The sequence below is a fragment of the Orcinus orca genome, chromosome 14 (genome assembly GCF_937001465.1).
Source record: "Orcinus orca chromosome 14, mOrcOrc1.1, whole genome shotgun sequence".
Classification (NCBI taxonomy): domain Eukaryota; kingdom Metazoa; phylum Chordata; class Mammalia; order Artiodactyla; family Delphinidae; genus Orcinus; species Orcinus orca.
In genome coordinates this window covers 55,148,830-55,165,550 of record NC_064572.1, presented here as the reverse complement: position 1 = coordinate 55,165,550, position 16,721 = coordinate 55,148,830, and the positions used below count along the sequence as shown (strand labels likewise).

Here is a 16,721-nt window from a genome sequence, read left to right as displayed (position 1 = left end):
GAACCATGGACAGTGGTAGCTTAGAGGGACCTCCTCAGTCATCTTGCCCAATCCCTTCATTTGACAGAAGAGGTAACTGAGTCCTGGCAAGTGAGATATCCCACAGTGATTAGCATTACCACTGGGTCTAGATCCCACATCATGTGAGTCTTGCCTCTATATACTCTCCATATACTAGCCTGCCTTTATCTGTGATCAAGATGGCCAGGGAGACCTCTGTGCTCTCAGCTGTCTGAGGGGAACAGGGTCCCGAAGTGCCCTCGTGGATTACAGTAGACTCTAGGGGCTCCCAACCTAGGATACACCCCAAATGACTCTGAAAACCTCAAGGAACTCAGCTTGTTCTCTAACTCATCACCAGGATGAAGGAGGCAGAAACATCTCCTTAATATGGATAAGGGAAACCAGAGATCATCATTTCCTGTCCTAGGAACTCAAAGTTGTAAGACTACAGATATGCTAATTCTTGAGCTGTGAAATAGCTTCACAGGTATTTATTTTTACTTCTATTATATACACTCTTTGGTACATATGAAATTGTTCGCAGTAAAAAATTAGAGTTTTTTTTTTTTAAGAAAGTACAATCTTAGGTTTCAGAATATATGCAATGAGCAACCTATATCCCCAGGGATCTTTCCAGGCCTATAAGATTCTTACTGAATTGACCACCAGTGTTTGTTCACCAGGACCAGATTCTAAATTCCTTCAGGGAAGGAGCTATGTCTTAGTCAAATTTCTGTTTGCAGAATCTAGTACAGTGCCTGACACTGTACTAGATAATAAAAGTGATAATTTCTAACAATTATTGAACACCTACTACATGCTGTCATGGTGTACATCGTTCTACCTGTAAAGTAGGTGCTTCTGGCATCCCCAATTTTCAGAAGAATAACTGAGGCTCAGGAACGTAAAGTAACTTACCTCAGATCACATAGCCCCTAAGTGGTAGTTATGGTATGAATCACTCCAATGCATGTGCTCTTAGCTATTATGCAACACTACTTGTCAAATGACTTGAGTCTGTAGGAGTGAAGAGCTATGGAATGTTTTGAGCTGGGGATTTTAGCCATCAGCTCTCTAAGAAGACATTTAGAAAAAACTTGTTAATAGAAGTAAGTTAAGTTTATTAGACTCACTGTAGCTTAGGAGGACACCTTCTTGACAGAGACTTGATAGCTTCTCAGATGGAGGGAATAAGCAAAGATATTGATAGAGTTTTAGAGCTTGGGCTGGGTCATGTTAAGGTAGGGAACTAGTAAGGACTGGGCAGAGGTTATGACATGATAGCTTTGGATTGGTGGGTATAACTAAGTGAGGGCCTTTTTTTTTTTTTTTAACTTTTTATTTTGTATTGGAGTCTAGCCGATTCACAATGCTGTGATAGTTTTGGGTGCACAGCAAAGGGACTCAGCCATACATATACATGTATCCATTCTCCCCCCAAACTCCCCTCCCATCCAGGCACCTCGATGCCAGTATTAATGAGCAAACTATCAGTAAGTCTAATAGTCTTACTATTGACGAGTAAGCTTGTTTAGTTGGTGCACAGTCTTATCTTTTGGAAACAACTGTTTCCTGGAACAAGTACTGGGTGATTTTGCCTGGCCCCAGAGCTGTTTAGCACAGGAGCTGAAAAGCATGTTGGTTTCAGTTCCCAGGAGTAACATGCTGAAAGATGCGTTTGAAGAGAGTCTCCCTGGCAGCAGTGGGAAGGGTGGATAAAATAGAAAGACTGGTGGCCGGGGGTCCAGTTAAGTAGCCAATATAGAAACTAGGAAAGAACCATTGAAATCCTCAACTAGGAAACACCACTCTGTTAGTTTTCCTCCTGTACAGTCAAAGAACTTGAGAATAATTTTATTGATTATTTAAGCTAATAATTCACACATAATTCAGATAGTTTACAAAACGCTAATTTTCAAATGTCACACAAACAGGCTTTCCAGTTTGAAATAATAGTCACCCACATATATTGATGATTCACTCTCACGTATTACGCTGGGCACTCCATGTGAATTATGTCACTTAATCCTTATGACTTTATGAGAGGTGGGTTCCTTCATCTCCATTCTGTTGGGTAGGTCAAATAATTTTTTCAGCCATCCATGTGGAGCTGAATTTGAGCACAGGACATCTGTGTTTAAATGTACTTTTAACGTCCACACTACTATGACTTTTATAAAAGTAAATCAGCCAACATAACATCCAAGGATATTTGCCTCTGTGTCTTTAGCTAATGCGGAGTCTTGGGTATTACTTTCCTGTTAATCTAAGACAGGGCTCAGCAAACTTTCACTGTGAAGGGCCAGATGGTAAATATTTTAGGCTTTGCTAGCCATACGTTCTCCACTGAAACTACTTATTTCTGGCTTTGTAGTGAGCAAGCAGTCCCAGACACAAGTAACCAAATGAGTATGGTGGTGTACCAATAAAACTTTATTTACAAAAACAAGTAGCCAGCTGGGTTTGGCCCACGGGTCATAGTTTGCTCTCCCCTGGCCTCAGAAAATGACTGTGTCCTCACTACATCTCTCTGTTTGAATTTATAATTATTGATCTTATTTATAATTATGGAATGTTAAAATCATTTGGGATGAATGGCCTAAATATTTATTAACTCTAGGAAGTTTCTAATTAGAGAGTTGGAATAGCTGCTATTAAAAAATTCTATACCAGGCTGCTTTCTTTTCAGTTCCAATGTGGGAGGACTCCTTTTTAAATTCTTGTTTATAACTGTGTCAGGCATTGAGGAGGATACAGAAAACACATGATGTCTTTCCTGCCTTAGTGCATGTATTTCTATTGCACAGACTGCACATAAACACGCACATGCTCATTCACTCTTTTTGTGTTGAGAACACAGGAAAAGTGGAGACAGGAAAAGCTATAGGATTCAAAAGAGAGGAAAGTAACTCAGTGATTTCCCTAACTGATCAGAGAAGACTTCCGGAAGGATATGGGCTCGAGTACATCTATGAAAGTTAAAGCATTTATAACTAAAGGAGACTAGAGATGGCATTCCACATGAAGGAGACATTTGCTATAGAGGCGTCAGTGTGGGACCTTACGCAAAGGACAGGCTGCCCAAAGCTAAGCATTGTTGTAGGGGAGATTTAGAGATCATAATGGAAAGGTCGAATAAATTAAATTATGAAGGATCTTCCATTCCAGCCCCAGAAATTTGGGATTTTTAGTGTAGAGAAGTGGTTCTCAACCTGGGGTGATTATGCCCCCAGGGGACATTTGACAATGTCTGGAGACATTTTGGTTGTCACAACTGGGGGAGGGGAAGACCTCCTGGCATCTGGTGGGTAGAGGCTGAGGACGTTCCTAAACATCCTGGCTTACGCAGGCAGCCCCCAGAGCAAAGAATCACCCAGCCCCAAACGTCCATAGTGCTAAGGTTGAGAAACCCTAGTGTGGGCAGAAGGAAGCCATCAACTGAATCCCTGCAAGTAGGAAAATGGACTCACCAAAGCCATGGAGACTGATTTAGTGGCATCATGTGGAATGCATTAGAAGCTAGAGGCTGGAAGTAAGGCATCTCTTCATTGGCTTGTTTTCTCCAGAAACATTTGAGGGCTTCTTGTGTACAAGGCATGGCGCCAGGAATGTCTGGGATATAAGGATGAATAAGCGACAGTCCTTGCCTCTGGAAGCTCACAGTCCAGTGGGCTGGGTGGCTGTAGATGTGGTGGTGGCTGGTAAAAGACTAGTAACCAGAACTCCCACCATGGTCCATGCTCTGCACAGCTGCATTCAGGTAAACACCAGTTGGATAACCCCAAGCAGTCCTAACTCTACTGGAGTCTCTGGAAGAATAATGTGGCATCCAGTCCATAGCTCACAGCAAACCTTAGAACCCTTTGTCCCCCCACCCTATCTCTCTAGCGCTCACACTTCTTGGCCAACCTAGAGACTCCGGGCTGCTCCCTCCAATCTCTCTAGCTCTTTTCTTCCCCTCTGGCTGCTTGGGTTCTAGTCTCTTTTACTTTTGTCCCTAATTCCACCTTCTTGGCTCTATTTTTTTCTCCTATATAATAGTTTTCTTCCTTTCCTGTAAAAACAATCTACTGGATTGTGTATTGCTACTTCCAAATATTTCCCCATTTTCTTGATCAACGTAGTGAGAGGCTCAGGAGTCTGGCAGGCACTCAGGAGTCTTCCTTGGGTAGCGAGTGAATAGAGGGAAAAGGCTATAAATACTTCACTGGTAATTGTAATTCACTAGTCTAAATTACAGTCTTTGTCACCTTTTCACAAGTATTCAAATACTGGTAATATAAAACCAAATGTGATCATGTGATAGAAGCAGGGATTTTTTTTTTTAATTTGATGGCTTTATTTATGGATTTGCTTTGAATCACCATAAATGGCTTTTAAGTGTCACATTTAGATGACTTTTGTTCTTTGACACCATTACTATGAACAATATTGAATAGCAGTTTCTAAAATACTTCCATATAAAAGAATTTCATGAAATGGTTTTGAAGTAGCTCTGCCTTCCCTTCTCCCTTCTTTTCGTCAATGAGCCTCTTATAATCCCTGTCAATTGCAATTCTAGTGGAATAACCTTGAGTTCCTGCCATGAATTCTGTCAATATGCTGCTCCCTGGTTTGTACTGAAGCTTTGGAGCGCAGGGTGATTCTACCTTTTCTTTACAGAAACCAGTGATTAAAAAAAAAGAGATGAAACGGGTCCCAGTGGAAATTAGGAAGACGTTTCAAGCACCTGGATATCTGTGGTGGGATGTTGTCTTAAAGACAGAAACAAACAAAGAATTGGCTGTTTCATAGATTTTCTTTCCCCAGAGTAATATTTTCCTCATCATTAACTAGCTGGAATCCAACTCTTTATTTTTATTAAATCATCAGTTAGTACGAATAATAGCTTGTTCGCTTCATGCTTTGCAGTTGCCTACATTGTAGCTTCGCAGTCTCTTTAAAGTAGGAAATGCAGGCAATTGACCTCTCTTGATTTTTCTAATATTTTTGTTTGTTTTCTTAGTAGACAGTAAATACACATAGCACAAAATAAAATGAAGCAATACAAACATACCTACGAGAAAAGTAAGCCTCGGGGGCCTGTCCTAGAAAGAAGATATCCATGGTGCAGATCATGAAGGAGGTGATATTTGGGTCTTCAATAAAGAGTAGGATTAAGGGACGGCAGGGGTGGAGGTGGGTTTGGGACTACTCAAAGCAGAGGGGACAGTATGGACAGGGACACAGAAATGGACGGAGGTACATAAAGAACCTGGGGTATGTCTTCAGCAGGACCTGGAAACTGAATAAATTGGGGTCAGCTTGGAGGGCAGGTAGGCAAAGTGGGTGTGGGGAGAGAGGAAGGTTTTTGAGCTGGAGTGAGACAAGGTATGCAGTGTAAATAGGGGTTCACAGCAGGAGAAAGGAAATGGGTTGGAGACCAATGTAAAAGTGAGGTCTCCTGTCGGGAGGGCCTGCACGAGGAGGGTGGCATTGAGACTAGGAAAGAGGCCAAGGATGTCTGGACATTTGGAAGTTGACTAGCAGGTGGGTGGTGATTAAAGGGGGACTTCAGAGATGGTGCTGGAGCCGGGAGAGATTCAGTAAAGTTCACGAGCCGTTGTGAGCTGCAGAGGAAGTGCAGCCTCCTCTATGGGAGAAGAGGCAGAGGCCCCAGGCTAAGAATAAGTGTGGAGCCCCACTGGGGACACAGCCTTTTTCCAGTGCCTGCACCTACATACCCAGCAGCCTGGAGCCACGGGTCCGAGCTGAAGCACGGTGCTTCTCCTCAGGCACCATCACGTGGGGTAAGGCACAAAGCGAGAGATGGTGTCTTATGGAGAAACTGATCCTGTCACCAGGGAAACCCATCCGACAAGTCTTGACAGCCAAGTGAGAGGGGCACTTTCAATGGGATGGGAAGGCAGAGGCCCTGGACCCTCTAAGACCTGGCTCTCATGCACATGGATATAGTTCGGTAAGTTGAGTCCTGTGATGGTACAGAGGTAGGAGAGTGTGTATCTAGAGGGACTGTGGCTCTGCACTAAGGAGAGAGAGACTTCCTCAGCTGTTGGCCAAAACTTCTCCATGACTCATGGCAGTTCTGTGAATCTAGGGAGGAAGGAAGTCAGGGAGGTGGGGTTTCCCGGTCTCTGCACACAGGGTTTACTATAGTGCCTCCTCCTAGGTTTGACGGGGAGAATACTCGCACTGTAGTCAACATTATTATCTTCAAGTATGGCAAGTGCAGTAGTATTTTGCAAGGATTATTGAGAGTAGAGCCATTTTGGGCTAAAGCTATATTATAAAAGTGAATTTCTAAAGGGTTACCTGGAGCTGATTTGCAAATATATTAAGGCCCTGGCAACTTATAGAAGCTATGAAATGTATGAAAAGAGCCATAGCACTTTTTCTTTCCCCTTAGATGCTCATAACCCCTTAGAAACCACAAATAATTCAAATGACTGAATGCAGCAAATATTAAATCCACCCACCACAAAATGAAAACTCACATTTACAGTTCTGCTAAATCATTTTCTTGCCTCCTTTTTCTCTCTCTCTCTCTCTCTCTCTCTTTCTCTTTATAGACAAAACTCTGACTACTGTAGAAAAAAAAGTCATGATTCATGATCAAAAGCAGAATAATGGAGATGAAATAAACAAGGCAAGACAGAGGTGGAAACAGAACGAAATCAGTTGCTGAGACTTCGGAATGGAATGAGGCTTCTGTCCTTTCTTGGGATGGCTAAAATGTGACCAGCAAAGTATACCTGCTGTTCAAAGTATATTATGAGGGGGATGGTGACCTCTCCTTTTTTCCCTGTGGATCACTGCTATTGTGCGCAGATGAAAACAGCCCAATCAGCTCAGCAGTAAGCACACGCACAGAACTGAGTTCCAGAAAGGAAACAGTTTCCGGTGCTTTGCTTCTGTCCAAGTCCGTGCAAGTGAAGAAAGTTCCCATGCACGCTTCCCATGCTTCTGAGTCTAGGCCTTGTGGTGAATATTCAGGAATCATGTATGAGACAGATGTGTTTTTGTTTTTGTTTTTGAGACAGATGTATTTTGTTGTGGGACAGAAGGGTGTTTTCCCCAGCAAACTGCGGTAAGCATAGTGATGAATACGTTGCATGTCCACGTTAGAAAACAGAACCCCGTCATCAGCTACCACAAATGATCTCCCAGAGCAGTGTCTGTTCAGCTTCTGTCAAACAGTTTGGCTTTTTTGCAGGGTCCCTGTGACGTCCCCACCAGTGTACTTTCTTTGTTAACTCGCTTCTCTCATTATGGTGTTAACTCAGGATGGAGAGAATGGTGAAACCTGGATAAAGCTTTTTCTCGCACTTGCTCTTCTTCTGGGGGATCCTGAGAGATGAGGGCAGTTCCTCCTGTGAGGAGTTTTCCCTGGATGAAGAGCGGGGGCTACCTCGCCACACCATATAGTAACATGATGGTTGGCACAGAACTTGTGACTGTTGTTTACACCTGGGTGCAGTGGGCCCACGGGCTGGTCCCTAACTGTGAGGATTGGGGGAGGAAGTATGGGAATAATGGGGTTTCCATGGAAGACTGTGACGCTTCTGGAGATGGAACATCCACATGTTAATTCTCATTGAGCAGCGTTTTATTAAACTGTGTGCATCGGAGGTCACCTGGGCCAGTGTTAGGAGCCCTCCAGAGTACCATTCTGCTCCTTCTGGAGGATTGGTTTTTGTGTTCTCTGTATCTTAAATCAAATGTGCGCCTGGGCAATTCTGTTCTTCTCCTCTCCCTCTCCCCAAAGTGGTAGACATTCAGGGCAGGGCAGGAAACAGAAATGATCCCTTTGTAGATAGTATATATTTTTAAAATGGTTCTGTGTAATATGTATGAGCTAGGGAGACAGAAAGACAGTAGATCAGAGAAGAGTACCTCTAAGGGGACAAAATGAATACCAACCTTCATGTGACAAAAGAGAACTGAAAGAGAATATTATTTTCCTATAATATATATAGCTGTTCTGTCACAGGATAATGTGGAATTCCAACGTGGATGGTAGATTTCTTCCAACTTTCACTGACATTGCTTCTTACAACACACGGGGAAGGGTCTGCCTTTCTGAAAGGGGAGGTGGGCACTGTCCTTTCCAACAAAGCTTGTACAAATTCCTGAACCGCAGATTTGCTAAAGTAACTGTAAATAATTATATTCATAATTTAAATGATTATTTCTGGTCAGATAAATGTTGTTAAATTTGAAAATGTTTTATTACATTACATCAAATAAAGTTTATTTGTAGCTGTAATAAAGCAACTTAAATGACTTTTAATTGAAGGTCTGATGTTATAAATGTCGCTCTACATGGAATAACAGAAGGGCAAACTTTATATATCTGCTACAATCCTAACAGGTAGTTAAGACAGTTCTGTAATTAATTGCATCCATTTTGTAACTTTTAAAAAAAATAGTGACTCCTTGATTTGATTAATGAGCATTTATTGGGTTCCTGCTACATTCAGCACTGCGGACATCGAGGGAACCAGAATGTGTAAAGTCAGTCCTTCCTTTTGAGGAATTTGCCATCAGAAGGCAGACATTTCTCAGCTTGTCACCATATAGTATAGTACGTGCTGTAGCGGTTTGTAGGGAACGACATGTTTCTTTCCTGTAGTTTAAGACAGGACATTATGGTTAATTGGGTTGATGCAGGTTTTCATATGTGTTTAATTTTTTTTATTAGGACCTTAGATTTTCATATTGGCTCTTTATCCTGCCTGACTTGAACGCCTGATCCTTGAACTCTCTGCTTCATTCTGGCTACAGAGGCTGGACATTGGACACTGTGCTTTCCATGTATGGCAGCCAAAGGAAAGGAAAAGGTAGAAATTGAGAGAGAATGAGAAAAAATGTCAAACAATTTATACTATTTCACCTATGATATAATTTGTGCCAAAGGTACAGCTTTTGTTTTAACTAAGAATTGGGAAGATCACTGAGATAAACATTTTACGTATATTTTTGGACTGTTCAGCAAGAATGACTATTCTAATCTCTCTTCTCACTCTAGGATATCAGCTATCATCTTTTGGTAAGACTGAATGTTGGGAAAGGATTACTGAGCAGTAATGTACTTGTAAGAGATAACATAGTGACTGTTGCCTTAGTTTGATTCTGTAAATATTAAACAAGAGGCACTCATAGAGCCTAGGTTTTCTGGAAATTGTTTCATAAATTCTTAAAGCGTTTACCATGGTGTTATGTGCTTGAGATGCCTGTAAGTGGTTTTATTTTTTTCTGTTTTTCTTTTTTGTTTCTTTTTTGAATTTTTGAATTATATTTTATTTATTTTTTTATACAGCAGGTTCTTATTAGTTATCCATTTTATATATATATTAGTGTATATATGTCAATTCCAATCTCCCAGTTCATCACACCACCACCCCTACCCCCCACCGCTTTCCCCCCTTGGTGTCCATATGTTTGCTCTCTACATCTGTGTCTCAATTAGTGCCCTGCAAACCGGTTCATCTATACCATTTTTCTAGGTTCCACATATATGCGTTAATATACGATATTTGTTTTTCTCTTTCTGACTTACTTCACTCTATATGACAGTCTAGATTCATCCACGTCTCTACAAATGACCCAATTTCATTCCTTTTTATGTCTGAGTAATATTCCACTGTATATATGTACCACATCTTCTTTATCCATTCATCAGTCGATGGGCATTTAGGTTGCTTCCATGACCTGGCTATTGTAAATAGTGCTGCAGTGAACATTGGGATGCATGTCTTTTTGAATTATGGTTTTCTCTGGGTATATCCCCAGTAGTGGGATTGCTGGGTCATATGGTAACTCTATTTTTAGTTTGTTAAGGAACCTCCATACTGTTCTCCATAGTGGCTGTATCAATTTACATTCCCACCAAGAGTGCAGGAGGGTTCCCTTTTCTCCACACCCTCTCCAGCATTTGTTGTTTGTAGATTTTCTGATGATGCCCATTCTAACTGGTGTGAGGTGATACCTCATTGTAGTTTTGATTTGCATTTCTCTAATAATTAGTGATGTTGAGCAGCTTTTCATATACTTCTTGGCCATCTATATGTCTTCTTTGGAGAAATGTCTATTTACGTCTTCCACCCATTTTTGGATTAGGTTATTCATTTTTTTAAATACTGAGCTGCATAAGCTGTTTATATATTTTGGAGATTAATCCTTTGTCCATTGATTCGTTTGCAAATATTTTGTCTCATTCTGAGGTTGTCTTTTTGTCTTGTTTGTAGTTTCCTTTGCTTTGCAAAAGCTTTTAAGTTTCATTAGGTCCCATTTGTTTATTTTTGTTTTTCTTTCCGTTACTCTAGGAGGTGGATCAAAAAGATCTTGCTGTGGTTTATGTCAAAGAGTGTTCTTCCTATGTTTTCCTCTAAGAATTTTATAGTGTCTGATCTTACATTTAGGTCTTTAATCCATTTTGAGTTTATTTTTGAGTATGGTGTTAGGGAGTGTTCTAATTTCATTCTTTTACATGTAGCTGTCCAGTTTTCCCAGCACCACTTATTGAAGAGACTGTCTTTTCTCCGTTGTATATCCTTGCCTCCTTTGTCATAGATTAGTGGACCATAGGTGCGTGGGTTTAACGCTGAGCTTTCTATCCTGTTCCGTTGATCTATATTTCTGTTTTTGTGCCAGTACCATGTTGTTTTGATGGCTGTAGCTTTGTAGTAGTATAGTCTGAAGTCTGGGAGCCTGATTCCTCCAGCTCCATTTTTCGTTCTCAAGATTGCTTTGGCTATTTGGGGTCTTTTGTGTTTCCATACAAATTGTGAAACTTTTTGTTCTAGTTCTGTGAAAAATGCCATTGGTAATTTGATAGGGATTGCATTGAATCTGTAGATTGTTTTGGGTAGTATGGTCATTTTCACAATATTGATTCTTCCAATCCAAGAACATGGTATATCTCTCCATCTGTTTGTATCATCTTTAATTTCTTTCATCAGTGTCTTATAGTTTTCTGTATACAGGTCTTTTGTCTCCCTAGGTAGGTTTATTCCTAGGTATTTTATTATTTTTGTTGCAATGGTAAATGGGAGTGTTTCCTCTCTTTCAGATTTTTCATCATTAGTGTATAGGAATGCAAGGGATTTCTGTGCATTAATTTTGTATCCTTCAACTTTACCAAATTCATTGATTAGCTCTAGTAGTCTTCTGGTGGCATCTTTAGGATTCTCTATGTATAGTATCATGTCATCTGCAAACAGTGACAGTTTTACTTCTTCTTTTGCAATTTGTATTCCTTTTATTTCTTTTTCTTCTCTGATTCCTGGGGCTAGGACTTCCAAAACTATGTTGAATAATAGGGGTGAGAGTAGACATCCTTGTCTTGTTCCTGATCTTTGAGGAAATGCTTTCCGTTTTTCACCATTGAGAATGATGTTTGCTGTTGGTTTGTCGTATATGGGCCTTTATTATGTTGAGGTAGGTTCCCTCTTTGCCCACTTTCTGGAGAGTTTTTATCATAAATGGGTGTTGAATTTTGTCAACATCTGCATCTGTTGAGATGATCATATGGTTTTTCTTCTTCAATTTGTTAATATGGTGTATCACATTGATTTGGTTATATTGAAGAATCCTTGCATCCCTGGGAGAAATCCCACTTGATCATGGTATATAATGCTTTTAATGCATTGTTGGATTCTGTTTGCTAGTATTTTCTTGAGCATTTTTGCATCTATATTCATCAGTGATATTGGTCTGTAATTTTCTTTTTTTGTAGTATCTTTGTCTGATTTTGGTATCAGGGTGATGGTGGCCTCATAGAATGAGTTTGGTAGTGTTCCTTCCTCTGCAGTTTTTTGAAGAGTTTGAGAAGAATGGGAGCTAGCTCTTCTCTAAATGATTTATAGAATTCACCTATGAAACCATCTGGTCCTCGACTTTTGTTTGTTGGAAGATTTTTAATCACAGTTTCAATTTTCAGTGCTTGTGATTGGTCTGTTTATATTTTCTATTTCTTCCTGGTTCAGTCTCAGAAGGTTGTGTTTTCTAAGAATTGTCCATTTCTTCCAGGTTGTCCATTTTATTGGCATAGAGTTGCTTGTAGTAATCTCTTAGGATGCTTTATATTTTTGTGGTGTCTGTCGTAACTTCTCCTTTTTCATTTCTAATTTTATTGATTTGAGTCCTCTCCCTCTTTTTCTTGATGAGTCTTGTAAATTTTTTATCAATTTTGTTTTTCTTCTCAAAGAACCAGCTTTAAGTTTTATTGATCTTTGCTGTTGTTTTCTTTGTTTCTATTCATTTATTTCTGCTCTGATCTTTATGATTTCTTTCCTTCTGCTAGCTTTGGGTTTTGTTTGTTCTTCTTTCTCTAGTTCCTTTTGGTGTAAGGTTAGATTGTTTATTTGAGATTTTTCTTGTTTCTTGAGGTAGGCTTGTATTGCTATAAACTTCCCTCTTAGATCTGCTTTTGCTGCGTCCCATAGGTTTTGGATCATCATGTTTTCATTGTCATTTGTCTCTAGGTATCTTTTGATTTCCCTTTGATTTCTTCATTGATCTCTTGGTTATTTAGTAACGTATTGCTTAGCCTCCGTGTGTTTGTGTTTTCTACATTTTTTTCCCTGTAATTGATTTCTAATCTCATAGCATTGTGGTCAGAAAAGATGCTTGATATGATTTCGATTTTCTTAAATTTACTGAGGCTTTATTTGTGACCCAAGATGTGATCTATCCTGGAGAATGTTCCGTGCGCACTTGAGAAGAAAGTGTAATCTGCTGTTTTTGGATGGAATGTCCTATAAATATCCATTAAATCTATCTGGTCTATTGTGTCATTTAAAGCTTGTGTTTTCTTATTAATTTTCTTTTTGGATAATCTGTCCATTGGTGTAGGTGAGGTGTTAAGGTCCCCCACTATTATTGTGTTACTGGCGATTTCCTCTTTTAGAGCTGTTAGCAGTTGCCTTATGTATCGAGGTGCTCCTATATTGGGTGCATATATATTTATAATTGTTACATCTTCTTCTTGGATCGATCCCTTGATCATTGTGTAGTGTCCTTCCTTGTCTCTTGTAACATTCTTTACTTTAAAGTCTATTTTATCTTATATGAGTAGTGCTACTCCAGCTTTCTTTTGATTTTCATTTGCATGGAATATCTTTTTCCATCCCCTCACTTTCAGTCTGTATGTGTCCCTAGGTCTGAAGTGGGTCTCTTGTAGACAGCATATAGATGGGTCTTGTTTTCGTATCCATTCAGCAAGCCTGTGTCTTTTGGTTGGAGCATTTAATCCATTCACGTTTAAGGTAATTATCGATATGTATGTTCCTATTCCCATTTTCTTAATTGTTTTGGGTTTGTTTTTGGAGGTCCTTTTCTTCTCTTGTGTTTCCCACTTAGAGAAGTTCCTTTACCATTTGTTGTAGAGCTGGTTTGGTGGTGCTGAATTGTCTTAGCTTTTGCTTGTCTGTAAAGATTTTGATTTCTCCATTGAATCTGAATGAGATCCTTGCCGGTTAGAGTAATCTTGGTTGTAGGTCTTTCCTTTCATCACTTTAAATATGTCATGCCACTGCCTTCTGGCTTGTAGAGTTTTTGCTGAGAAATAAGCTGTTAACCTTATGGGAGTTCCCTTGTATGTTATTTGTCGTTTTTCCCTTGCTGCTTTCAATAATTTTTCTTGGTCTTTAATTTTCGCCAATTTGATTACTACGTGTCTCGGTGTGTTTCTCCTTGTGTTTATCCTTCCTGGGACTCTCTTCACTTCCTGGATTGGGTGGCTATTTCCTTTCCCATGTTAGGGAAGTTTTCGACTATAATGTCTTCAAATATTTTCTTGGCTCTTTTCTCTCTCTCCTCTCCTTCTGGGTTCCCTATAATGCGAATTTTGTTGCGTTTACTGTTGTCCCAGAGGTCTCTTAGGCTGTCTTCATTTCTTTTCATTCTGTTTTCTTTATTCTGTTCTGCAGCAGTGAATTCCACCATTCTGTCGTCCAAATCACTTATCCGTTCTTCTGCCTCAGTTATTCTGCTATTGATTCCCTCTAGTGTATTTTTCATTTCAGTTATTGTATTGTTCATCTCTGTTTGTTTGTTCTTTAATTCTTCTAGGTCTTTGTTAAACATTTCTTGCATCTTCCCTATCTTTGCCTCCATTCTTTTTCCGAGGTCCTGGATCATCTTCACTATCATTATTCTGAATTCTTTTTCTGGAAGGTTGCCTATCTCCACTTCATTTAGTTGTTTTTCTGGGGTTTTATCTTGTTCCTCCATCTGGTACATAGCCCTTTGCCTTTTCATCTTGTCTATGTTTCTGTGAATGTGGCTGTTGTTCCACAGGCTGCAGGATTGTAGTTCTTCTTGCTTCTGCTGTCTGCCTTCTGGTGGATTAGGCTATCTAAGAGCCTTGTGCAGGTTTCCTGATGGGAGGGACTGGTGGTGGGTAGAGCTGGCTGTTGCTCTGGTAGCCAGAGCTCAGTAAAACTTTAATCCTCTTGCCTGATGATGGGTTGGGCTGGGTTCCCTCCCTTTTGGTTCTTTGGCCTGAGGCGACCCAACACTGGAGGCTACCTGGGCTCTTTGTTGGGGCTAATGGCAGACTCTGGGAGGGCTCACACCAAGGAGTACTTCCCAGAACTTCTCCTTCCAGTCTCCTTGTCCTCACGATGAGACACAGCCACCCCCCACCTCTGCAGGAGACCCTCCAACACTAGCAGGTAGGTCTGGTTCAGTCTCCTATGGGGGTCACTGCTCGTTCCCCTGTGTCCTGATGCGCACACCACTTTGTGTGTGCCCTCCAAGAGTGGAGTCTCTGTTTCCCCCAGTCCTGTCGAAGTCCTGTAATCAAATCCCGCTAGCCTTCAAAGTCTGATTCTCTAGGAATTCCTCCTCCCGTTGCCGGACCCCCAGGTTGGGAAGCCTGACGTGGGGCTCAGAACCTTCACTCCAGTGGGTGGACTTCTGTGGTATAAGTTTTCTCCAGTTTGTGAGTCACCCACCCAGCAGTTATGGGATTTGATTTTATTGTGATTGCACCCCTGCTACCATCTCATTATGGATTCTCCTTTGTCTTTGGGTGTGGGATATCTTTTTGGTGAGTTCCAGTGTCTTCCTGTCTATGATTGTTCAGCAGTTAGCTGTGATTCCAGTGCTCTCGCAAAAGGGAGTGAGAGCACATCCTTCTACTCTGCCATCTTGAACCAATCTCTGCAAATGGTATTATCTCATTCTTTTTTATGGCTGAGTAATATTCTAGTGTGTGTGGGTGTGTATCACATCTTTATGCATTCATCTGTTGGTGCACACTTAGGTTGTTTCCATGTCTTGGATATTTTAAATAGTGCTACTGTGAACATTGGGGTGGATGTATCTTTTCAAATTAGAGTTTTTGTCTTTTCCAGTTATGTGCTTAGGAGTGGGATTGGTGAGTCATATAGTAGCTCTATTTTTAGTTTGGTAGCTATATTTTTACTTTCCTAAGGAATCTCCATACTGTTTTCCATGGTGGTTATATCAATTTACATTTCCACCAGCAGTGTAGGAGAGTTTCCTTTTCTCCACACCCTCTCCAGCATTTATTCTTTGTAGACTTTTTTAAAATTAATGTATTTTATTTATTTATTTTTGGCTGCATTGGGTCTTCGTTGCTGCACGTGGTCTTTCTCTAGTTGTGGCGAGTGGGGGCTACTCTTCGTTGTGCACTGGCTTCTCATTGCGGTGGCTTCTCTTGTTGTGGAACATGGGCTCTAGGTTTCTGGGCTTCAGCAGTTGTGGCACACAGGCTCAGTAGTTGTGGCTCGCGGGCTCTAGAGCACAGGCTCAGTAATTGTGGCTCACGGGCTCAGTTACTCCGTGGCATGTGGGATCTTCCTGGACCAGGGCTCGAACTCATGTCCCCTGCATTGGCAGGCAGATTCTTTTTTTTTTTTTTTTTTTGCAGTACATGGGCCTCTCACTGTTGTGGCCTCTCCCGTTGCGGAGCACAGTCTCCAGACACACAGGCTCAGCGGCCATGGCTCACGGGCCTAGCCACTCCATGGCATGTGGGATCTTCCCAGACCGGGACATGAACTTGTGTCCCCTGCATCGGCAGGCAGACTCTCAACCACTGCGCCACCAGGGAAGTCCCTCTTTGTAGACTTTTTGATGATGGCCATTCTGACCGGTGTGAGATGATACCTCATTATGGTTTTGATTTGCATTTCTCTAATAATTAGTGATGTTGAGCATCTTTTCATGTGCTTGCTGGCCATCTGTATGTCTTCCTTGGAGAAATGTCTGTTAGGTCTTCTGCCCATTTTTTGATTGGGTTGTTTGGGCTTTTTTTTTTTTTTTACATTGAGTTGTGTAAGTTGTTAGTATATTTTGGAAATTAACCCCTTGTCAGTTGCATTGTTTGCAAATACTTTCTCCCATTCTGTAGGTTGTTTTTTCTTTTTGTTGATAGTTTTCTTTGCTGTGCAAAAGCTTTTAAGTTTGAATAGGTACCATGTACTTCTTTTTGTTTTTATTTCTTTTCCTTGGGAGACTGATCTATGAAAATATTGCTATGATTTATGTCCAAGAAAGTTTTGCCTATATTCTCTTCTAGGAGTTTTATGGTATCATGTATTATATTTAGGTCTTTAAACCATTTTGAGTTTATTTTTGTGTATGGTGTGAGGGTGTGCACTAACTTCATTGAGTTACATGCGGCTGTCCAGCTTTCCCGATACCACTTGCTGAAGAGACAGTCTTTTCTCTATTGTATATTCTTG

The 16,721-nt window shown here is 40.7% G+C and overlaps 1 protein-coding gene and 1 long non-coding RNA gene across 9 annotated transcripts in view; one reads left to right on the top strand and one right to left on the bottom strand.

Moving 5' to 3' along the window:
* Positions 1–10,195, top strand: part of HTR7 (5-hydroxytryptamine receptor 7) — a 94,887-nt gene extending 84,692 nt beyond the window's left edge. For 3 of the 8 annotated variants that reach the window (XR_004476610.2, XM_004279385.3, XM_012536564.3), the window contains exon 3: positions 6,573–7,536. Coding sequence is in view for 4 of the 8 variants with exons in the window: in XM_004279385.3 (XP_004279433.1) it covers positions 6,573–6,615 (43 nt within the window). In the remaining 4 variants the exon portion in view is untranslated. Of the gene's footprint in view, positions 1–361; positions 491–5,846; positions 7,537–8,704 lie in introns of those variants that run through there. The other 5 variants (XR_004476609.2, XM_033404865.2, XM_049696585.1 and 2 more) reach the window with 5 other exon arrangements.
* The window catches only part of LOC125960952 (uncharacterized), a 275,883-nt gene that overhangs the window by 138,392 nt on the left and 120,770 nt on the right, over positions 1–16,721 (bottom strand). The gene's annotated exons all lie outside the window — the stretch shown is intronic.